At 40.7% G+C, this 25,137-nt stretch overlaps 1 protein-coding gene across 1 annotated transcript in view; it reads left to right on the top strand.

Annotated features, from left to right (window-relative positions):
* The window catches only part of Kcnh8 (potassium voltage-gated channel subfamily H member 8), a 373,567-nt gene that overhangs the window by 121,623 nt on the left and 226,807 nt on the right, over positions 1-25,137 (top strand). The window contains exons 2-3 of the mRNA XM_028890182.2: positions 3,542-3,775; positions 23,773-23,904. Of these exons, the coding sequence (XP_028746015.1) occupies positions 3,542-3,775; positions 23,773-23,904 (366 nt within the window). The remainder of the gene's footprint in view (positions 1-3,541; positions 3,776-23,772; positions 23,905-25,137) is intronic.

The raw sequence follows: 25,137 nt of genomic DNA, 5'->3' as shown, positions 1-25,137 counted from the left end.
GAAATGCAATTATATATTGAAGACAAGTGCTAAATATAAACAGAGAAGACTAAGTATATTCCTTTGTTTTGTTTTGTGGCATATTTGCAGGAAGAATTAGCTACTCAAATACACTATAATCCTAATTGAAACACACAGATCCAATGGCTTGATAATACTTCATCTTTTTCCGCTCATTAGAACTCTGTAGCACTGTTCTTCTTTTCTTATATTTGCAAACAGTTGCAAAGATACTATGAGAATTAATTTAAAGAGTATGCCATTAAAAGATATGGGGAGCAAAATAATATTGCATATACCTTAAAATGAGGAAAAGGATGATATGTTTGTCCTAGTTGGCTTCAGTTGCCAACATGACAGCCTAGATTCATCTATTTGAAAGCGCAATCCTTAATTGAGGGATTTTCTTTATCAGATTGGCCAATGGGGGACTGTCTTTGTTCATTGTTCATTGATATCGGAAGGCCAGCTCACTTAAGGCAGCACCATCCCTAGCTAAGCATGAGCCAGAAAGTCAACCAGCATGTTATGGTCTCCCATGGTTTCTGCTTCAGTTCCTGCCTTGATATACCTCAATGACAGATTATGACCTGGAAGTGTAAGCCAAATAAACCCTTTCCTCTCCAAACTGATTTTGGTCAAAGTGATTTATCTCAGCAACAGAAGAGAAACATGAGCAATGTTGCATAAGGGATAACAAATAATAAGCAAGTAGGCAATGAAAATAAAGATTATCATCATAAACATTCAGGTGAGTTTCTTATTTCAGTGAGAAAGAAAACATAGCATAATGTATAAACAAGGAGATGTTTTTATAGTTAACCAAAATTAGCAGTTGTTAACTTTTTAAAAAAAAAATACAATTTTAGATATGTTTCGCAATTTTAAAAGTTGTAAAGACAAAAGTCACAAAACACAGTAAAGAGAAAGCACAAGTTAAGGTCATTAAGAAGAAATGTGGTTTAGTAATAATAATGAGTGAGTGTAATAACCTTAGGTTGAAGGACTTTTGCTTTACTTTTAAAGAATGTGCCAGGCGGTGGTGGCGCACGCCTTTAATCCCAGCACTCGGGAGGCAGAGGCAGGCGGATCTCTGTGAGTTTGAGGCCAGCCTGGGCTACCAAGTGAGTTCCAGGAAAGGCGCAAAGCTACACAGAGAAACCTTGTCTCAAAAAAACCAAAAAAAAAAAAAAAAAAAAAAAAAGAATGTATATACAGATCATATATAAGAAGCACCTGAATCACAAGTCTCTAGGAGAAAAGAAAGACAGAGAAAGTTTGGCCAGACAAACACAGCAAAGCTGCTGATGTATTGAACTGAAATGCAATTATATATTGAAGTAGTGGGCAAACTTGGCTGCAAGAGAAACTATGGCTTCATTCTCCAGCTCCGTTCCTGTTTCCTCTTTCGCCCACCGACACTTGTACATGTAGGCATGTGTTCCACGCCAGTGCTTCTCACATGTCATCTTTGTCTGTTTTTGTCTTATTCCAGGCTAACCATTTTCAAAGCCTGGGATGTTTACATTCCTAACTCTAGTGATAATTATTAACTATGTACGACTGATTCAGAGCTTAGCATGGCATTAAGTTAATATTTATAGTCATACATTTCTTTAATTAAATTATAGTATCTTTTTTTTTTTTTTTTTTTTTTTTTTTCCGAGACAGGGTTTCTCTGTGTAGCTTTGCGCCTTTCCTGGAACTCACTTGGTAGCCCAGGCTGGCCTCGAACTCACAGAGATCCGCCTGGCTCTGCCTCCCGAGTGCTGGGATTAAAGGCGTGCGCCACCACCGCCCGGCTAAATTATAGTATCTTAAAACCATATCATACACTATTCTTATTCACACATTTCTCCCAAGCTGTCCTTTGCCCTAGTACTTACTGAAGGGTAGAACTGTATCTCCTGGCATTGCCTTCAGAAAGTCAATGAATATGTGTCAGAGATTTATTGAAAAAAATCACTTATAAAGTAACATAAAATGACATTAAAGCTCCTTCAGGATGTTTGACAACTAAGCCAAGCTCTGCTTTTATGTTTTCTAAGCAATCACTTAATCAAATTTTAAAGAAGAGAGGGGAGCATACCAAGGTCAGAAAGTGAAGCAAAGCCCTTGGGCTTAGCGATTCTGTAACTTACCTCCTGTAGACTGAGCTACGAATTCCACACAGCCAGAAGCATGTTATCCTAAGGACAGGGTCACATGCAATTTATTCATTCACACCTTGGACAATGTCCAACATTTAATGGTCAATAAATGATACTGTTAAATGTGAGAGAATTCTCAGTCTAGGATAATCTAATTCACTCTGGTGGCTTCCAAAGAATATGTGATTCAAAAGTCTCCAAATGTTGTTATCCAGCTCTGACTCTAAGAGGGAGATTCTGACTTGGGAATGGATGAACCAAGGAAGCCAAGGCAAGATATAAATACTGTTACTATGAATTATACTCTTAGACCAGGACTGCCTGAAGCAAAGCTGACAGTGAACTGTTCTGGGATGCTTATGAAGAGATAGGGACACAATGGCCTGGATGTTCCGAGTTTATCCCACTGGCCATCAAGAAGTTGCCACAGAACCTCCTTTCTATTGGCATGATAGACAGCTGCCTGCTGCAAATCTCTTTGAAACATGGTGTTTCAAAGTAGACAATATATAAAGAATTTTTTATAAATCCAATGGGTACACAGTAGAGTATATGGTAAAATACAGGTGCACTCTTCTGTGCACAAAGTTACTCTCTCTAGAGACAAGCACAGATTCTAGATGTTATATTAACATGTGTATGTCTGTATGTATATGTGTGCAAATATGTATGTATGTACATATATATTAACATTTCATATTTGGTATATGTATGTATGTTTATATATTTGTATTTGAGACATTAATTCCATGTAACAGGATATTATAATGAATCTTACTTTTTAATTTAACTTCTTATTCATAATTCTTTTCATTTTCAGTTTTATTATATTTAAAGTCTCCACTTCAGATACTTATGGTCAGTGTATAACATTTGTTTCTTGTGTGAATGAATGAATGTGTTTATAAACTGTTTATACTTTACCCTAAATCCTGGTAATCAATTGGCAAGCATTGGAGATGCCTTGTTTTGAAGTCAAGCTCTAGCATGTATCACTTTTTCCTATAAATATGTTGTTCGTCCTTCAAAGTTCATCTCTAAAAGTTCCTCTTGTCACAACCTGGAATCACCTCCCGCAGACATGACTCACACTTAAATTCATGCCTCAGGGTCTGCTTTTGAGATCCAAAAAACAATGGGTTCAGAGGTCAACTTGCTCAGGCAGCTCATGGCAGGAGCCACTCTCAGAGGCACACAGAAGGTGAGTGGCTTGGGGCAGGCTGATGGGCACATTGGCCAAGTCAGAGCCTAGCCAGCACTGCTCATCCAAGTCTGGGACTCTTTCAAGGCAGGGCAGAACACCATCTTTAGCACCATGACCTGAGCACATGCCTGAAATTATGGCCTAAAGAAGAGCTTTAAGTGGCTGAATGTCTTCTTGTTTCCTCCAGATAGCAACTTCATCCTGGCCAATGCCCAAGTGGCAAAGGGGTTCCCCATAGTCTACTGTTCCGATGGCTTCTGTGAGCTGGCTGGGTTTGCACGAACTGAAGTCATGCAGAAGAGCTGCAGTTGCAAGTTTTTGTTTGGTGTGGAGACCAACGAGCAACTGATGCTTCAGATAGAAAAATCCTTGGAGGAGAAGATAGAGTTCAAAGGAGAAATTATGTTCTACAAGAAGAACGGTAAGTCGCCTTGCTTTGGCACATGCTGGAGAGGGTAAGGTGTCACCATTTTTCAGTTCATTACCTGTTCTGTCCATTCTGGCTGAACAGTAAAACTGTGTTTGGGAGAAAATTCACAGATGACGTGGATGATGGCCCTGTTTTCATCACTAACGCTTCATAAATTAAATGTAACTTTATATAAAAATTAAAACTGTGTTATATCAGTGTATGAGCATATACTGGTTAACATTAACATGTTAAATCAACATGTTAAAACAAACTCTACTATTTCTAATTTATAGTCATTTTAAAAGTGTACACATGCATAATAGTTTCCAATAAATAGCTTTTATCCAGGGATGATTTTCAAAGCTTCATACTTTTAAGAACTACATGTCAATCTTAGTCAATTGAAGCAGAGTTCCCAGGGTTTCCTGTCAGAAAATGAAGTTAATTTAAGGGACATCAGCATGTGCATTCTTTTAATCCTGTTCTATCCACATACAGCCTTTCTCATTACTGTCTGAAATTTTAAAGACAAAGCAAGACAGAATAGAGTCAGTTTGCTGGGACTAAAAACTACCAGTGAGGGGAAAAAACAGCCAAGTGTTTTCTCCTGGGTGCAGTTCTGTGAGTCTCTTCTCAAAGAAAGAGGACCTAGAGCTGGGCCTGGCATCTATGGTGCTAACATCCCATAAGAGAGTAGATGCTCATAGCTTACAGGCCCTGTGAAGACTCTGAAAGTTTACATATGGGAAGGATGCTAAGTGGAGGATTAGAAGAGGTTATCATTTCATCTTACTAACAGATGCTCATTAGCTTTAGCTGAGTGTATAGGTATCAAATGGGAGAATAAATTTCTAGCCTTCTTTGTAATTGGAGAGACATACAACTATGATTTGGGACAATGACACATGAAAAGTACTGACTTACAGAATTTCTATGGAAAAATCCCTTAAGATGAAATTTTTTCCCCCTGTAATTTCTCTTTTCTCTTTTCCCTGGTACTATGGACAGAATTATCTTGACAAGAAATCATGTAGTGAAGCCATAACTCCTAATGGGATTGTGTTTTAAGGCATTAAAGAGGCAATTAAGATTTAATGAGGCAATAAAGTGAAACCCTAATCTAATATGACTCCTGTTCTTATAACAGTGAAAAAGGCAGCAGGGATGTGGACTCAGTGGGGAATGACCATGTAAGGACACTCCAGCTCAAAGATTCAGGACCTTGTCAGTGTTGACATCTGCAAGTAGTACTTTGTTCTGTGAGGCTGTCCATGCATTGTGGAGCATCAGCAGCACTGTGGCCTCCAGTCCTCAGTATTTGAGGGCACTGAAGTCAATGCTGTTGGAAAAAAAACAGAAAATTCACCCACCTTTAGAAGACACTTGTCCTTGGAGGGCATTCCCTGATCATGTGGCTTTAGGACACACAGTCATCATGACCTTTTGGAGAGCACCCCTCTAGGACAAGATGCCCCAGTTCTTTGGCACTAGAACCATAGTTCAGACCACTGTGTTTTTTCAGTGACAATAGAGAATGCCTAAATAGCAAATATGATCAAATGAAAGGATTCTAGCTCTGTGTAATTATGCCACAGTGAGTGAAAAGAAGCCTGAGAGAAAAGAACATGGGTAAGTCACTGAGGCTGTAGACTGGCAGAGCACTGATAAAGCTGTCATCCTGTGGAACAAAGCAGGAAAGATATCCTTTGTGCAAAATACCCGCTGACTACAGACTCTTCCTTCCTCGGCATGGTGCCTTGTATAGGTCATTCCACATCCAGATAGAGCCTTTGTTTTTATGCTTCTTCAAAATTTCCACAATGCTCCTACTGAGAAAGATTTGGGCCAAGGAGCATAATGTAGGGGAAGAGGAGAGGGTGGAGGCTTTGGAGGTAGTATTGTCTAAAGTAGGAAGCACATTACAGTGGCACTATCTAAAATATCTGGAAGAATTTCCTGAACCCATTTTCTTAAGTATGCCTATAGCCTTGGACACGTGAGTGGAAATCATTCATGGCTCCAGTTCTCTTTAAGCAATCACCCCAGGGAATTGTCTGACATTCTGAGCAACTAATTGATCAAGTTATAAGTAATTGGGATTGTCATCTACACTGTGCTGCATCAGAGGCCTTCATGTGAGCATCTGTTTCTGCATGCAGCTGGGACTCTAAAAGTATGTACATTAGTGACTGTCCCATTCCCAGAGCCTGGAGTCTTGAGGAACATTTGTCAGCTGGTAGTTCCTTAATGAATGCCCATGGGAAGAAATGGAAATTATTAGGGGAATTTATGGATACATGAAGATATATCTGCATTTCACATTTTTAAAAAAATGCTCATGACATAAAGGGTCTTTCTTTTTTTCCTCAAGGAGCACGTTCCCCTTAATAAGCTCTGGAAATGCCTCCTTCCGGGCAGCTGCTGGCCCATTGACTCTTGGCTGATCAGCTGCCCCACTGGGCATTTATAACTGAGTTTTGTGGCTGGAGATGCTCCTCAGATGACCTCACTGTCCTCTGTCTTGTAGGCTCTATAAAGTTTGTATAGTCTTCCTTCTTCCTTCATGAGGACACTGGTCAAAGCAGTCAGTGTTTATCCTCTGCTATCTTCTGCCCTTCCAGTGGTAAAGAAATTGATTTATGCACCCCACCCCTCACTCAAAAATAATGAAGACTTTGAATAAACAGACTTGTTCATTCTTTCATGCTATGGCATTTTCGACAAAAATAGAGTGTGTCCTCCATCTTGGTACAATGTCAGCCTGGCTAGTATCTTCCCTCCAGTCCCACTGGGACAAGGACAAAGGCGGCTTTAGTGTTCAGTCTTTCCAAGAAGCTGTCCAACCAGAGTAGCATGGTATAGGTGAGACCATCTCTGGCTTGTCCTCAAAATCCCTCAACCCAAGGACAGCAAGCTCAGACACGTTCAGCCTTAGATACTTTGCCCCATTCTAGCTGCTTTGTTATATTTCACAGGCAGTGATTGGTGCTTTCTATATATTACAGAAGGTCCTAATTGAAGCCACCCATCGAAGCCTCTACAGTGCATCAAAATGTATCTTCTCTCTTGCCTCTACAGTGCATCAAAATGTATCTTCTCTCTAAAGAAGCTACCTTCCATAGATCCAATAAAATCACTTGCCTTCCTGGGGAAAAGAAAAGCATGGTAGCCAGAAATATAAAACGTGTCTTAGGACAAAGATTTATGGAAGAAATGAAAGTTGTATATTGTAACTTTATCAAAATCTAGCTTTCTAACTTTTTTATCTAACTAACTTTCTTAGTACACAAATCTGTTCTGGATCCCGTTCCACTGAGTACTGAAAAAAAAAAAAAAAACTGAGCCTTAAGGAGGATGAATTAATTGCTTTATAGTTCTTGAACTTACAAGTCCAAGAATCAGTTATCTAGAGTCTTGGGTCCTTCTGAGGACTGTGAGAGGGTGTCCTTCTTCATGTCTCCCTGCTTTGGTGGTTCTGTGGCAATCTTTGGCATTGGTTGGCTGGAGGAAGCACCACCCTTATCTCTTTTCTCATCCTTGCACAGGGTTTACCTAGTCTGAGTACCTACAATCCAATTCCCCCTTTTAAATTTGTTATTATCTTAATTAAACTTATTTATTTGCTTATTTTTTTTATCATATGTATGTTCATGAGCCATGGCACACATGGGTGAATTCCATGACAATTTGTTGAAATCGTTCTTTCTTTCTACCATGTGGGCCCTAGATATCTAGCTCTGGTTGAAAGATTGAGCCATCTCACTGGCCCAAGGATTGCCTTTTTATGAGGAAGGACCCTAGTCATTTTGTGTTATAGCCTAGTGTGAGAGCTTCCTTTAACTTGATTATCTTTCTAAAGACTCTATCTCCAAATATGGTTATCTAATAGATACTGGAAAATGGACTTCGATACATACTTTTTTGGAGGGGAAGATACTAACCTAAAGTACTGGGTCAAATTCACATTAGGTTAAGAGTTAAGTCACCCACTTATGATAATAAATTAGTAAATAAAAAAAAAAACCCATTACATAGAAGCATTCACTCCAAAGTCCTTGCTCTTAAACGCCTGTGTTATGTGCTAAATTGGAGATAGTACCTCTTTCCAGGGTGCTTAACAAATTTCTGATGAATTTTCAGTGTCTTAAATCATATTCAACAAGCCTCTCAGACCTTCCAGCAGTAAAATGTTGGTTTCTAATCACCTAGATGCACAAAGTGGTGGTTTCTCACTGAATTTCCAAGAATATAAACTATCCTGTAAGAGACAAGACTGGGCTTCATTTTGTTCAGATTGTCATAATTTTAGAACATCCACTGACTCATAGCACTACCACTATGCAGCATGCCCACTTGGGTGGAACATCACTGACTCACAGTACTACCACCATGCAGTGTGCCCACTTGGGTGGAACATCACTGACTCACAGTACTACTACTGATGCAGCGTGCCCACCTGGGTGGAACATCCACTTACTCTCTGCACCTGCCACTATGCATGGTGGCAGGTACAATGATATTGTTTATAATATTCTAAAACTAATGTATGTAGGTAGGCAAGCTTTATTGTTAGGGTAATTTTCTTACTCTCCCTTCTCTTCCTCTTCCCTCTCCTCCCCCTTTTCCTCCTCTTCCTCCCTTCCCTTCCCTTCCCTTCCTCCTCTTCTCCCTCTTCCTTCCTTTCCCCTTCCCTCTCCATCCACACATTTTGCTTCATTTCCTGGCTCTGTGTTTTGTTCCAACCTACCTTGTGTCTCTTTTCATGGCAGCACCATATTGCTTTGCATGCTCTGGTTTTTCAATATCGCATTAAACTAGATGGAGTGATGACCGCAACATTCCAACATTATTGAGCCTTTGTTATTCATAATTACCTTAACAGTTTTAGCTCTTTCATGTTTCTATCTAATTTTTAGGATTGGCTTTCTCATCTCTTTGAAAAATGCCATTGGGATGTCTATAGTGATTGTATCAGACATATTGTATTTCAAGAAATGGGCACTTCAACAATGTTGATTCTCCAGAGTTATACACATGGGATGTGTTTTTGTTCATTTGTGTCCTCTTCAGTTTCTTTTATCGATGTCTTAAAGTTTTCAGTGTCTCTCTGTTTCATTACTTTTCTTCCTCCTGACACTAAGTTTATGCATAAAACTGGGTGAGTTTTTATGCTCAGTTATTCAACATGATGCTGTGACAGATTTCTGGAATATTTTATTACACCCTGTAGATATTTTCGACTTCGAGTTCAGTATAGAAATGTAGGAAAAAATGGGGTTTCAGAATGTCAAATTATTCTCAAAGTTAACATTTTAAATGTTCAGTATGTAGAGCTTCCCCAGTTTGATTCCTGAGAGATGGGTTTGTAGCTAATACTGTATAACAGCCCAAGGTTCAGAGCAAAGGGTACTGTGTTCATCTGTGCATTATATGAACCACAAGAATGCACTTTTATTGGAAAACGGTTTCTACAGTGTACCTGATGTGTCTGTGAGGAATCTCAGCCCAGACATAATTAGTAGTTATATAGGAATACAATATTTAGAGACCAGTAAGGCAAGCCATCTGGGATGCATTTCAACAAGAGATTAAGAAACTAGTCTTGATGACAGAAAACAAAGGATACTGTATTCTAAGATTGAGGAACCCTGAAAAAACAAAAAGATTCTTCTTAGCAAGACAAGATGGTTTGCCCACCAGAACCTGGGCAAAGAAGAAGGCAGTATAATTGTGATGATACCGGAACAAGGCCATTTACCTAGATGGAACTGTGGCATCACCAACAACCAAGAGCATCCAGGGAAACCTTCAGGACAGTGTGCTTAGATCTGTACATGGCTGGAATCAAGAAAACTAGACTGCACAAAGATTTCTGTTAACATTTATAAGTGTTTGTGATGCTCTCCAAGGAGTTTTGTTGTCCAAAAAAACCTGTGAATATAAGACTTTGAAAGCTATTTTCTATGAAATGGTTACAGCTTGCAGATTGATTAAGAGAAAAGGTAGAGTCTGTGCACTGCCCTGATGTCCTCCACTGAGTAATATGCCGTTTTGCAGCAGGGTTGCTTAAAGTATCTATTATCATATGTTGCAGTTTTGTGAGTCAGGGCTTTGGACTGGTTTGGGCAGTTGCTTTTTCTATGTGGGGTTAGTAGAAGTTACATACTTGATCAGGTTTGTTTTCTTGCCAATTAAAGAATTAAAAGGTGGAAAAATCTCAAGCGCAGGTCAAGCAGGAAGAATCTCAGACATGGCAGACAGAATCAGCCAGTGAAGAAAGGCTGTCATTAGGAGTGAAGAAACACAGAGAGCAAGATTCTCTGCAGAGCAGGGGGCAGGGTGGGGGGGGAGCCTCACATACATTCTTTCCTTGAAGGCTTGGGGTTTTAAGGGTCATTATCCCCCAATTTAGTGTTGCCAGTTTGAATGACAGCAGGTGATCATAGTAGGCCTAAACCTTAGGGTACACATGTCCTTATCAGGCCTTCACCTTTTTGGGCAGATCCATCTGCAGGGGCAGCGAGGGCTGTACTTGTGGAAGAAAATGCCTGCCAGGCTTTAGACCTTTGTTTCCAGTCAGGAGTGTAAGGATAAATGTTTGAATTTGCCATCTTTACTGTGTATTTGTGACTGTTCCCTATTAGTCTATCTATTGGGAATCTATCTGTCTGACTGACTCCTAGCCTTTCAGACATTAGCTATGTGAAATGAGTTGGGTGAAGCTGTCCTGAACCTACAAAGCAGTGCCCTCAAGTGCAAATGTGTTGCTCTTTATGTTTTGGCTCAAGATCCTTATCTTGTAGACTTTTTGCTTTGGGTGTTTTTTGACATTGCCTAATTATCAATCTATGGCTTCTAACCTGTTTCAGCTTCCTGAATATTAGGATTATGGGAATATACCATCATACCTGGCTACTTAAAGACTTCTTTAAAAATGACTTTTCAGTGTATCTTCCCAATTTTGATTGGAGATCAGGGTTTTTATATTCTCTCTTGTGTCTTTTGTTTTCCAGAAGTGAATTACAGAAATGCAAATACAGCAAACCCCAAAGTGTTTGTAGCAGGTTGACGAAGAGTTCAGAAGACACACATACATAAGTGCACATGTATGTAAAGGTGCATGTATGTGGGTCTTGTTTTAGTGTGAAATGCCTGAGCTCAGTTCTGGGTCTTGAAATCCCACCAATCCTTGAGATCAAAATCACCCCAATCCCAGAGCTTGCCCCAAGTGCAGGACTTGAAATCCCACCAATCTCTACCCTGGAAAACTCTACCCCCCAAGAGACCCTGTATGAAGCCTGCCCCCCACTCAGTTCTCTTCTGCTTCTCTCTCAAGCAGAAGCAGACACTTTCCTGTGTTTTCCCCAATAAAATGCTTGTATGAGTTTTGCTGTGTGGTGTGACTGTGGTCTTCCTTGGATCCCAACTGCCAGGATACTTTTCCCCTCAGAGCCTTGACTCATACATTGATTCAGTGACTTGGATAGGCTCTTCTGGCACCTGCACTCCACCTCGGGGTCTGAGCCTCACTGGGACCCTATCCCTCACCTCTAGCGCTCCTGAGGCAGACTTACCTTCTGGCTCACCAATCAATAGGCATCATATCCACCAATGGTAATTTGGTAAATTTCCCCTTCAGGCAGAGGTAACCCCAAGACATGATCTTTAAGGCTATGGCTGGCCCTCTTCGCCTGTCCCTGCCCCACACCCTCCCTGCAGACTGCGGTCTTGCATTTTCCTTAGTCCCAACTGTGCTATTGTGCCCTTTCCTGCCTTCTCCTCCTGTCCTTGTCCATATTCTTCCTCACCTTCTGGTCATCATGAATTCCACAGTTCCTCTAGGCCCTCCTGGCTTTTGTGACCCTGTTCCTGACCCTTTCCAGTAAACGAGAACCCCTCCTGTAGCTCCAGTCCCATTCTTGCCTTCTGGCCTCCACAAAAGCCCCAAGTCTCCCCTTGGGCTCAGCCTAGCTAAGCCCCTGACCCCTGTTGAGTGCCATGAAGACTCACTGAGTGGTTTGTGTCTTCCTACAGGCCTCCCTGAGTCCTGGGTGTACCCTTGACTACAGGCTACAGTGACATTTTCTTTCTCTCTCATCCATGGGAACAGTGTCTTCCATAAACTCTCATTCCCCGTTTGGATGCCTCTTAGAAAACCTCCGGCCTCTGCACCTGACACCTGACCTGAAGGGCCCTAAACCTTTTCACTTTTGCTATCTAATTTGTTCTCAATACCCCTTAGATAATCAATACAAATGTTTGCCTAACACCACCCTAGATCCCAATTATCATTTGGGACCTTCACAAATATTGCAAGTAATCAGGGGAATGGAAAGAGATTTCCTGTTCCCTATATTTAAGCTTCCTCTTTTTTCTGCTCCAAGCCCTGTTTGGTTTTTTGTTGTTTGTTTGTTTGTCTGTTTATTTTTTCTGATGTCCTCCAAATACCGTGTAAATGTCCTGTCTTTTAAGATATGGTTAATGGATCTCTGAGTTTGTTACAAAGAGGGAGCCAGGACCGGGACCTGGAAGGAGGGAGAGAAAGCAAAGGAATAGGTCAGCAGCAGCTTGCACACACCCTGCACACACTGCTCGACTCCTCACATGCTGATGCTTCCCTCAGCTCACATTCCTGTAGCCTACTGTAGTCAGGACTCAAATTTTCCTATATCTAAGCCTTCTCTGCTCTTAGCTTACTGGATTCAGTTTTATAGGGATTCGGGTATCTTTTAGGGATGAGGGGCATTAGACTGTTACCTTATGCTGTCTCACTTCAGTTAAAAAGTGGCTCTGAGTTCAGGTATGGCTCCCCTTGTTCTAAACCCAAGCATGATTGTTTAAAGGTTTCTTCCAAAATCTCTGTCTCATAACAGGCAAGCCACCTGAGTATGTGACAGCCTATGTGACAGCCTGACAGACTATGTGACAGCCTGACAGACTATGTGACAGCCTGGCTATGTGACAGACTATGTGACAGCCTGACAGACTATATGACAGCCTGACAGACTATGTGACAACCTGACTATGTGACAGCCTGACTATGTGACAGCCTGACAGACTATGTGACAGCCTGACTATGTGACAGCCTGACTATGTGGCAGAGAAAGGAGAACAAAACAGGACTAAAGGATAGACTTTTCCCATGGGGATTGCTGCTACTCATTCCATACTCCTTTTGGTTTGGGTTTAACTCTTTAAAACATTTGCTAACTTATGAATCTTTGTAACACTGTTACGTAAACTTTCTGGACCTCAATATTTGTAAGTATGTTGGGTATGGTTAAAAATGAGTAAAATGTGTAACAGGAGGGCTAACTTAAAACTCAAAACAAAGAGGTTGATGGTTAACAATTACCACAAAGGCAGTTTCAAAGATGACACTTGCCACCATCTTAGCCGCTGTCCACCCCCGCTCCCCTGCTCCCCACCCCCTGCTCCCCTGCTCCCCTGCTCCCCTGCTCCCCTGCTCCCCTGCTCCCCTGCTCCCCTGCTCCCCTGCTCCCCACCCCCTGCTCCCCTGCTCCCCCTGCTCCCCACCCCCTGCTCCCTGCTCCACTGCTCCCCACCCCTGCTCCCCTACTCCCCTGCTCCCCTGCTCCCCCTGCTCCCCACCCCCTGCTCCCCTGCTCCCCTGCTCCCCTGCTCCCCCTGCTCCCCTGCTCCCCTGGGATGGAAGCAGCCACATGGCTGGCAGCCATTTTTGCTAGCTTGGAAAGGATGGCTTTTGCCATCTGACTTCACCCTCATTTTGATTAAAAGTGACCACATGGTTTAGGCCAACCAAAGAAAAAAGCAACTCCTCCTAGTTATGAAGGCCAAACCAGAGCATCCCTCTACTATATCAGCAGCCTCAACCCACAGTCCTTTCTCTCCCTCTCTGGCCTATTCAGTCTCTCTTTCTCCATCCTCCGCAATAGGCTCCCAAGCCAACCCTCTCAGGTGTCCACTTTCAGGCCAATGGCAGCTCTTAGTCCTTCCATTGCTTGCTCCCATGCTGCTGTGAGACCACCTCTACCTCTCCCTACCATCCTAAACCAGCCACAGAGGCTTTGCAGGAGTTCAGGAGGTTGCCAGGGTGGATGGCTTGGTCAGGGTACACATCCCCTACTCATTAATCAAATGCTCTCAAATAGAAAAGGATTGGAATCCTATACGAATAATTCTTCCATTTTTAGTAAACAACTTTAATATATCACCCAATGTTACCACCTTACTTTCTATGATTCTTACCAACAACCTTCTCCCCAGGAGTGCAGACAAGTCTGGGACCAGGCTAGAGCACATGCTGAGGAAGTCTAGACAACTTGCCTCCTGGCCTATCTCTGTAAGCCTGCCCTTAAAGTGGTATTTCTTCTCCCAGAGTTTCCCTGACATTGAGGTCAAACTTAAAAATCTAGAGAGGGAGCTTCTAACTCCACACGCAGAAGTCTTAGCAGTGGCCTTCAAGGTGTACCATGGGATAGATGAAAAAAGACTGAAAACAAAATACCTGATGCTAGCTAAGGCCTTTCAGCTGGTCATTGCAACTGTCTAGGCTCCCTTGCCTAATCTCACCACACAATCACCAGAGTCTGAGACTTATTCCTATACTGTTGTTACTTCAGCTTCTCTTAATATGGAGATTGAGTTGTACAAATTCATCTTAACCACTCTCCAGATCTGCCCCCCTTAAATCCTCTGTCCTGATTGCCTTAAGACTGTCTTCCTACACTGCAGATACATTGTACCTATGGCAAAGCCGCCAGTGACTCTTTCCTCCCTCACGATAAACACAAACTGTTCAAGCTTGTCTAAAGCCACCCACGAGCTTGTCTCAGTCCATAGCCTGTCTCCTTGTTTATTCTTCCATTCTCTTTCCTCCAGCCTCCACTCCTTATGGTTGTGGTTTAAATGAGAATATCATCTACAGGCTCCTGAGTTTGAATATTTTGTCTCCAGATGGGGGTGTTCTTTTGGAAGACTGAGCAAGCTCTAAGAAATGGAGACCTACTAAAGGAGTGTGAGCCTCCAGGTTTTGTAGCCTCACTTTACTTCTTGTCTGCTTCTTGACTGCTGATGCCATAGGACCAGCTAACTCACATTCCTCCTGACATGTCCCTTCCATGATGGACTGTGTTCTATAGAGGATAATGGCCTTGTGAGTTGGAAAAATAGTCACAAATAAGTGGCCTGAGGGGTAGACAGCTGGACCATATAGGGTGAGGTAGGAAGTTCAGGAGAGCACAGCTGTCAGCCTGGCTAATTTGCAGGGACAGACTACAGAGGAGAAGATCATCTACATATTGCACAAGCTAAAAAGAGTAAGCCAGACACTAGCACCTGGCCAAGTAGATTGTGGCTGTCTCAGGATTCCTGGTGTAGGGCAGTCCAAGTACTTGGGAAGAAAGGTGAGTGTCCAGGTCAGTCCAAGCAAAGGCAATGGTATTTTGTGACTGGGGATCCAGAGGAATAGAAAAACAGGTATCCTTGGGGTCTAACAAAGATCCCTGAGGGATGGTAGAAGGAAGAGTACAGGGGTTGGGTACTATTGGATGGATATGGACCACTGCAGGGTTAATAAGTCAGAGATTCTGAATCAAGTGGTAGCTTCCATTGGGTTGCTTAATTGCAAGTGTGGGGATTTGAAAGGGGAAAGAAATAGGGTGAAGAAGGCCTTTTCTTAATGGGTCAGAGATAAGAGGCTAAAGTCCCCTGAGACTTTGGAGAGAGAATGGATATTGAGCCTGGGTGATGTAATTTGTAGGGTTTGCAATTGGATGACAGAAGGGAAATGATGTTTGGCTATAGAGAGATTTGGATGTCCCGTACCTAGGGATCCACTTAGGAAGCTGTAAGGAAAGTGTGTGTCAGATTGTGTGATTTGGAAGACAAGGAGGAAGAGAACGGCCCCAGAGCCAAGAGGATTTGGGAAGTGAAGGAAATAGAGGCTCCCACTCATACTACACCAAGCTTGTTAATAGCTCATACTATTATTAGTCTGTAGGCTTCTATATCATGAATTGGCAAATCATGGCTAGTTCCTGGCATGCTGCTTGTTTTTGTAAATGAAGATTTATTAGAAAACAACCGTGCACCCAGGTTCCACATTGTCTCTGGTTATTTGAGTAGCTGGAATCAGAATCCAGATGAACTGCATGTATAAATTTTTGACCGTTTGACACACTATACAATATATTTGCTGACCTCCACAGGTGAATAACACCATCCCACCAGAGCCCTTTCCACTTTGTACAATTCTTTATTTTCTTTTGTTAATTATATATTGGATTTTTTTCCTGTGGGAGGAAACCTTAGAATCAATAGAAGATATTATGCATAAATTTATTTCTTACAAAACTCTCTGCTTTGTGTCAAATAATGGGTCTAAAGGCAAGGTCATCAGAGTGCTGCAGATAGAACAAAGCTTTTCTGGACACTGGGTTTTGCTTCTAGTTCTAGTGAAGTGTGTACTGTACTTCTGGAGGTGCTGGAAGTTATGGAAGATCCCTGACTGTTTTGCCATAGTTGCATGCCAAGTTGTGACTCAGGGCAATCTGGCGGGCATTCCCTAGTCTTCACTAGGAATTAAGTTTATACAATGGAGCAAATGTTTAGCATATGTGTTGTCAGCATATTCTTGGAAAGTGCTAAATGCCACCTAAAACAGTAATCATATATGTATACAGTGAAGAATCGTCATGTGATTCTTATCCACTTCATTTCAATGATTACTTTCTTTTTTCCAATTCTCATCAGACATCTCTGCTTCTTACAAAGTACTTATTTTCTGTCTCTCCTACACTGCATTATTGAAGTTTTAAAGCACAATTCTAATGACATGCTAGAATTTTACATACACAAGCTTATTGTAATCAATATATCAATAGCAAATGAAATGATAATGTTCCTTTTAGGGTATCAGAAGTAGGTTGTTCATCTCTTGGATAATTATTCCTTTTGTAGTATACAAAGAAACTCAATTCGCTATGTGTTGATAAATTGTCCATAATATTGAAGGTCATGATTTGAAGTCCAGTCTCAGTCTTTACAGTGACTAACATTTTGACCATGGTCAGCTTACTGCACCACACATACCATGCACACATACACACTACACACATACTGTGTACAGCAAAAAAGAATTACTACACAGTCCTACACACTTTCCCAAATCACACATCTTCCCTTGCCATATTCTTTCTGTTGTAGCATTTAGGACCTTCTAACAAACTATATAATTTGCTTATATATCACATTAGTAATTTTCTTGTACTTCTCTCTGAATTAGAATGTCAGTTCTTTCAGAGCTTGCAGCAAGGGTCTATTCTCTTCCACTAATTGGTATAGCCAAAGAACTAGAAAAGTGTCTGCCATGGGAGACAGTCAATAAATATCAGATGGATGAATAAATAGCTTTATGTCCAGTTTCTCTCACTGTAATCTCCAAATACTTTGGGGGAAAACAAAGAATCCCAGCCTGTGTTTTCTATGTTGCAATTTGTATAAACATTATGTGTGTTTATTGGCCTTGTGCAATTGGGGTGTTAATTTAATCCTCAAATTCTTATTTAAGTTGAATTCTTGCTCAGAGGAACTGCAAGTTTGATGAAACCTTAAATTGTTTTCTTAAAGTCAAGTATCAAGGTTATGAGTCTATCTCAGTGGCTTGTTCTGTTCTGAAACCAAACCTGTAGAGCATTTTCTGTTCAATAATGGTTATCAGTCACATCTGAGGTTTTCTCCAGATCATTACTGAGGAGATAGGCCCATAGCTCCAGTGTGAACTGGAGCTTCCTTCCCTCTGTTGCTCCAGACTTAGGAGTTCAGGGAGTGCTGCTGTATGTCCTATGGACAATGACATTGGTAAGCACAGCAACACTTCTGAAGCTTCTCCAGAGTGGAAGAAGTAGAACTTCAGTGGGAGGTGGGGGTCTAGTCAAGGCCTTGTGGTGATGGATGTTTCACTGCTGAGCTGCATGCCTCTTCTGCATAGGTAGCTACCCTCTGAAACTGCAAGCATGGTACCTGATTCATAGTGCCCTTTCTTGAAGCAGCACCAGCACTGGAAGTTTTTATCCTACTATGTCGTCCAATACACAAGTTCAAGCTTTAAAACTGTGTGCACCTTAATGAAGGATGAATTATAACCCCAAACTAAAACAGCAGGAATTTTGTACCAAGAAGCCCTATTCTTTTTGGGGGGTTGAAAGTGGAGTTTTGGTAGTACAGAGAGAGCCTTTCCTTTTCCTCTCACAAACACAAAATTTTTAAAAAGTGTATGTTTTATCTCAAAAAAAGAATAATGAGATGGAAATGGAAATTTGTTCCTCAAAGTGTTATTCATAAAGTAGAGTCACCAGAAGAACACAATCAAGTAAACCTGGGGAGCCTTGTGTGCAAACTCACATCTTTGGCACTCACTGAATCTGTGACTCCAAGGATTAGCCTACACCTCAAACTCCACAGCTATAGAGTATGGTTAGACTCAGCTAGAATGACCTGTGAGGAGTTTAGACAGGATTTGTGTAATCCATCTGGCATACTATTCAGAACGCAGTCCAAACCTAGCAAATACAGTGCTCAAGATATTTTGATATATTGTGAATTCAAGTTTCCTTGTGATTCAAGGTGAATGCATGGTTAACTGTACATAGAAAATACTGAATTATTAGTATTCATCTTTGGTTTTAAGCAACTATAAATCTGCTGATCTACAGTTTTGAGAATGTTGTATTGAATGAGGATGCTAGAACTCTTGACTGAAGAAATGTGTCTTGGGGATTTGTTTTAGATCTCAAGTTCTCCAACTTCTTTTGCTCCTAATCATTATAATTGCTAAGAGATGGTTACACATCCTCCTTGAAGAGGAATAAAGTTTTCATTGTTGCTATTACTTTTTTCTTAAGGACAAAGGGAACTTGAAATAAAACACAAACAAGACCCAAACAAAATAAACCCTTAGCACATTCAAATCAGCTCAACATCACTAGACCTTCCTCCCTTCCTTTTTTCCTTCCTTCCCTACTCTTTTTTCCCCAAATATCCTGAATAAAAGAAACTTTCTCAAAGTTTGATGAGGAATATGTGTTTGGACTTGTAAAACTTCAAAGAGTTTGTTAAGAAATGGCTTTCACATGGACGGTGCCCAATTGTCTTTGTGATCCAGCCTTGAACTTTTTTCATTTCTGGCCTTAACCTCTAAAATGGTCAGAATTTCTCTATATATTCCTTTATTCTTATTCTAGAAAATCCCCCAAACAAAGCTCCTGGAAGGATAAACCAAACTCCACAGTCTACCACTATTAATGTTTGATGTGTGTGCTCTAGTCATTTTAAATTAAATTAAAACCCAGGCCTCATGCATGCTAATAGGTGCTCTAGCATCTAACTCACCACCAGACATACTGAGTTTTCAGTGGGGGAAAAACCTCAAACACCATTTTATAACAACTCCTCTCAGTTTTCAATAAACATTGAACTGAAGGTTATCTTTAGCCTCTGCTCAGTTCATACTAGTCTCTAGCTGGTTTGATTTATGTCCAACCCACTCTACTTTCACTGTTTCACAAGTGCCAAGGCCCCCAGTTAATTAGTTTCACTGGCATCCTAGGGCATTTGGAGGGTTGGGCATCTAGTCATGGTAAATTCAGTCACAATGAATAAAAATTTACACACACACAAACCTTCACTCGAGATAGGCAGCCCCTCAGAAAGGTGAGAATTTACCTGTTGTTTCTCTAAACAGTCATTACTTTCATCTCCACCTCAGTTGTACCATGGGTGGTAGGTATCAAGGGAGGTGCATATGCAGCTATGGCTTCTCCAGGGACCTTCTCCTCCTTTTCAGTGCCATGCTTTCATCAGCTCTGCTCATTATCCTTACACAGCTCACTCTTGCTCCTCCTTGCAGTTACTGGAAAACAGATCTTACATTTTAAAGGCCATGAAATGCTACACTGAGGGTGTATACAATCAAGGAATCATTGTGGGTTTGAGGAGGGCCTATGTTCTCAGAGATTATTGTTGAAGCATGAGAGGAAGACTAGAGTTAGGGAGAATGCTGTAGAGGAAAGAGTGAGAACTACTAAAGCCAGGACAAGGAAAGAGCAATGATAGATTTCTGGGCAAAGCCCAAAGGACTCCCATCACTGCCTCCTGCTTTCTGTGAAAGACATGAGGCTCCCGCCCCTCAACTGCCATGGGTAGCAGTTTCTTTGCCTACTTCCACACTGGGCATAACTTCTAAGACTAGTCAATGTCTCACTCCAGCCTTTAGTCAATATGAAATATGTTTTCAGAAAACAGAAAATACTACTCTTGCTGGAGACCTTGTGAGGTCATTTGACAGTGATGCTGTTAACACTCAGTGTAGCTAGAGTTTTCCTGCCTTACCCACAGTCAGGACAAATCTTAGTCACCCACTAGTCCCACAGCCGCTCAGACCCAACCAAGTAAACACAGAGACTTATATTGCTTATAAACTGTATGGCCATGGCAGGCTTCTTGCTAATGGTTCTTACAGCTTAAATTAATCCATTTTTATAAATCTATACCTTGCCACATGACTCGTGGCTTACTGGCATCTTCACATGCTGCTTGTCATGGCGGTGGCTAGCAGTGACTCCTTCTGCCTTCCTGTTCTTTCTTTTCTCCTGTTAGTCCCGCCTATACTTCCTGCCCAGCCACTGGCCAATCAGTGTTTTATTTATTTATTTATTTATTTATTTATTTATTTATTTATTTATTGTCCAGTCAGAGTAATTTGACATACAGACCATCCCATAGCACACTCAGGATATTGTATAGTTACAATAAAAAACACATATCCATTATTAAACTCTACTCAAGATCATACTTAAAATAAAAACAGAGAATTAAACATTGTCCATAGTCTCCTTAAGGTATTGTGATATATTTGAACAACTAAAATATTCTCTATCATGACAGTGTAGATCAAAGTGAACAAGACCATTCATGACTCAATAGACCTTATTTCATACCTGTGTTGATTAAATGATTAAACCATGGCCACATGCTTAGTATTTTATCCTTAGTTTTTGTTTTTGCTAAATATTATCTTCTGGAGTATGTCACCTGGATGGGACAAAATGTTTGACCTATTAAACTTCAAGAGAGGAAAAATTCATTTTAGCTCACAGTTTAGAGATTGCTGATTATCTAGCTTCTGGGCTTGTAGAAGCATCATGATGGATAGAGTATGTGAGACAGACTAGTCATCTCATCTGGACCAGAAGCAAAGAGACTATGTATAGCCTTCAAGGACCACCCCCAGTGACCCACTTCCTTTAACTACATCCACCTCCTAAAGTTTCCAGAACCTCACAACATAACACCACCATCAAGGGACCAAATATTAAACACAAGAGCTTCTGATATACATCATATTTAAACCATGATGGAGTATACAAAAGCACACAATGAGTTCTCATATAACACCCATGTTTTCCAAGATAACTATTTATTCAATTCCAAACTATATTTTCCATAGAAGGTATAAACTACTTTTCTCCATCAATTGTATTTATCCTTGGAAATTAAAAATATTATTAACTGAAATCCTGGCAGAGCCTTGTTTATTTTGGTACTTCTGACCTACATGGTAATTACTACATGGTAATTACTATTGCTATATACAGCCAAAGTTCAAATTGATACAAGATTTCTGCTCTCTAACTGTATTCTTAAGAATCACTTGCATCTCTGAATTCAAGGCTGAGTGACTTAGTAACTCCTAGCTTTGGCCTATGAGAGATTTGTGCATCTGGGCCTGCGTCACTTGCTGGAAAGAAGTTGCCCATGTCCATTTTGTCTGTGCGTGAAGGAGGAGAGTCTACACTGTGGAATAGACTTGGGTTACTACTAGAGCTAGAGGAGATGGAATACACTGTCCCAGAGCTATTGCAGACTGCATGCAGAGCCATCATCTCTCTAGCCCCAGACACTATCACTTTCTCTAGGATCTGACGCTATGATCTGATGGCTTTTTGTTTTTCTACTGTAGTTAGAGCATTGATGAGAAAGACTCCCAACTTGAAACAGTGATATTCTAGTTTGCTTAGTAGAAAAAGAAGTATAGGAAGAAATTAAATACCTATGTGAAATATCAATAAAACATTAAGGAATATAAGCATTATGCAAAGCCCATTGAGTCCAATGGCCTTTAATGAGAGTCTTTATGATAGGTTTCTTCTACTCCCAAAGTGGAATGGAATTTGATTATTGTCTGTATTACTTACTTTTTTGTTTCTGTGGTAGAATAGCCTGGAAAAAGGAACTTTGGGGAGCAATTTTGGCTCACAAGAGTATGGGGCTTGCCTGGCAGCCAGGAAGCAAAGGGATCACATTTCATCTGCACACTGATAGTACAGGGAGAAGGGAGAGGGAGAAAGGGAGGGGGCAGGGAGGGAGGAAGGAGACAAAATGGAGTTAAAACTCCAGCATCATCCTGGGGGTTTCTTCTTCCTGCAAAGTTCTATCCACCACTGGTTCAGAACCTTCCCAAAGGGCACCACAAGCTGGATACCAAGTTTTCCAATACATGATCCTGTGGTGACAGTTCACATAAAACCATAGCATTCCTTTTTAAGACGTATTATTAGATATAAACACATGTGGAAAATAAACAGTATAAAGATTGTTAAATAAACTTAATCAGGACTGGGCAGTGGTGGCGCACACCTTTAATTCCAGCACTTGGGAGGCAGAGTCACGTGGATTTCTGTGAGTTCAAGGCCAGCCTGTTCTACAGAGCGAGAGCCAAGACAAGCACCAAAACTATACAGAGAAACAATGTCTCAAAAAACTAAAAATAAATAAATAAATAAATAAATAAATAAATAAATCTTAATCAGCATGTGAGAGCCCCCTGTGCTGTATGCTTTTTAGTCACTCCTTAAGGATAACCACTTATTTAAACTTTAACCCACTGTCTAATCACTGTTCTACTGCTGGGAAGAGACACCATGACCAAGGCAACTATTATAAGAGAAAGCCTTGGACTGGGGCCGTGATTACAGTTTCAGAGTTTATCCATTATCGTCATGGAGGGGAGCACAGTAGCTGGCAGGCAGGTGCTGGAGCAGTAGCTGAGAGCTACATCCCGATCTGCAGCCAGAGAACACAACACTGGGCCTAGCGTGGGCTTTTGAAACCTCAGAGCCCACCCATGGATAGCACACTTCTCTAACAAAGCCACAGATTAATTTTTTTCTCAAACAGTGCCACTCTCTGATGATTAAGCATTCAAATATGAGCATTCAAGTATGGACCTATAGGAGCCATTCTTATACAAACCACCATGCCCATCAATTGGTTTTGCTATTTTTTTTTTTACTTATTATAATTGAATATATATTCACTCTACTTGCTTGTACCTGGCTACTTTGACTCAGCATCATTTCAGAAAAATTCACATAATATAAAAAAGCCACTCATGGTGATGTATAATGCTGTATTATGTATAATATAAATACTCCTGAAGCGTTATTAAAGTAGCAGCATTGGTGTCATTAACATAAAACTACCTGGTTGTGGATGAGAGTGTAAATGGCATGGTGTCATCCCTCAAAGTTGGTGTTTTCCATCTTTTTTTTTTTTTAATGTTAACCATCCTAATGAACAACCATTGGTTTTAAATTGATCAAGCGTCTAATAAACTCACACCAAGCAAAAGTCTTTATTCAAGAGACTCCATGCACTAGGGAACAGCAGGTCAGCCTCTCACCAAGAAGGATTCTTTGACATCAAGCTCAATGAAGAAGTGTGGTTTGAGTGAACAAGCAGACGTGTGTTAGCACAGACCAGTGTCTATTCTAAATCCTGCCTTATCTTCAAAAAAGCATTTAATTTGGGAGCCAAGAGCTATGAGTATAGCTTGATGTTCATGATATGAAACCTGCCATTCTGATTATGGAGATTGTAGGATAGTGGAAAACTGTATTTTGGTTACCAATTGGACTTTCATAGCTGAAACAGAAGGCTTACTTGTACCTTCTTCACCTTTGCAGGGTCTCCGTTTTGGTGCCTATTGGATATTGTTCCTATAAAGAATGAAAAGGGAGATGTGGTCCTTTTTCTGGCCTCATTCAAAGATATAACAGACACTAAAGTGAAGATTACTTCAGAAGACAAAAAAGAAGGTACGTTTGACTTTCATAAAACAGACATCTGGCAAAGCATTTGAAAATTGTTCACTCAAATATTTGAAAAAGAAAAAATGCCCTTTTTGATAGCAGCAACTGATAACTATTGATAGCTCTTAGTCAATAGTTGGTGTATATTAAAAAATCATGGAGATGTGCATTTACATTCTCATTTTTGTAGTGACTACTCACTTGACAGGAACGAGAAGTTCCTGTCACATATCTGTGACTCACATGAGGACCAGATAACAACATAATAATGTTTCCCACCTCTTCATTTCATCAGGAAGTAAAGATGCATTGACTAGATGAGTGACATTAAAGTGATGTGTGGTGGGTAGAAGTGCAGTGTGATGGTTGTTTGATGGGATATTACTGACAGCCATGTTCCCTGTACCATATAGCACGCACTGTACTGTAAATTCATTAGAAATCACAAACAAGCTTTGCAAACATCTTTAAAAGTCTCTAAGAGCACACACACACACACACACACACACACACACACACACACACACAACCTTCTGTCCTTTAGTTGCTTGTTAAAAAACTGCTTGTATTTCAAGTTGTGTAACAAAGGTCAACAATGGGAAAAATGCTAATAATGTTATAAACAGAAATGGGATTTAGTAATCAGAGGAAAAGAGACTGTTCTGTGTGGGTTTCTGTGTAGTAAGTTGTTTATCAGAACCACTGGCTTGATATTTCGATCCTTTTAGGAGTGGCCTCCACTTTTAAAAATGTGTATGAGTGTTTCCTATATAGTGTCTCATGGAAGGACAATCCAAGGGAAGAGATACTGAGTTTGGTTTTGGACTTCTGCCTTTTGAATCTTTTCAAATGACAGCTCTCCTGTGTATTGAAAGATAGAGATAGTGGAAAAAACAAAAAACTCTCAATGAGGTGTGGCCCCACTCAAGCTTATACACCACACTGCAGTCCATCTAAGTGATATAAATTAAGTATGTATTAATTATTTAATTCCTTACAGAAGTTAATTTGATGGATCTGATTTAAAAACTGAAAAGTGTGTGACTTCTGTTTAAACAAGCACTTGAATCATTAATTGCTACATTGCTGGGGTTTTATTTGGAATGAAGGACATCATGCGTTTTAGAAAGGACTACTGGCTGTGGAATGCGGTAGAGACTTAAAGTCAATTACAGCACTGTGGATTGTTTGTATCTGTGTTTTCAACTAGTGGTCCAGTGTGAGTTTACATCTCATCGT

This window comes from Peromyscus leucopus, chromosome 16_21 (genome assembly GCF_004664715.2).
Source record: "Peromyscus leucopus breed LL Stock chromosome 16_21, UCI_PerLeu_2.1, whole genome shotgun sequence".
Classification (NCBI taxonomy): domain Eukaryota; kingdom Metazoa; phylum Chordata; class Mammalia; order Rodentia; family Cricetidae; genus Peromyscus; species Peromyscus leucopus.
The sequence above is the reverse complement of the archived record's forward strand: the minus strand, read 5'-3'. Positions and strand labels throughout refer to the sequence as shown.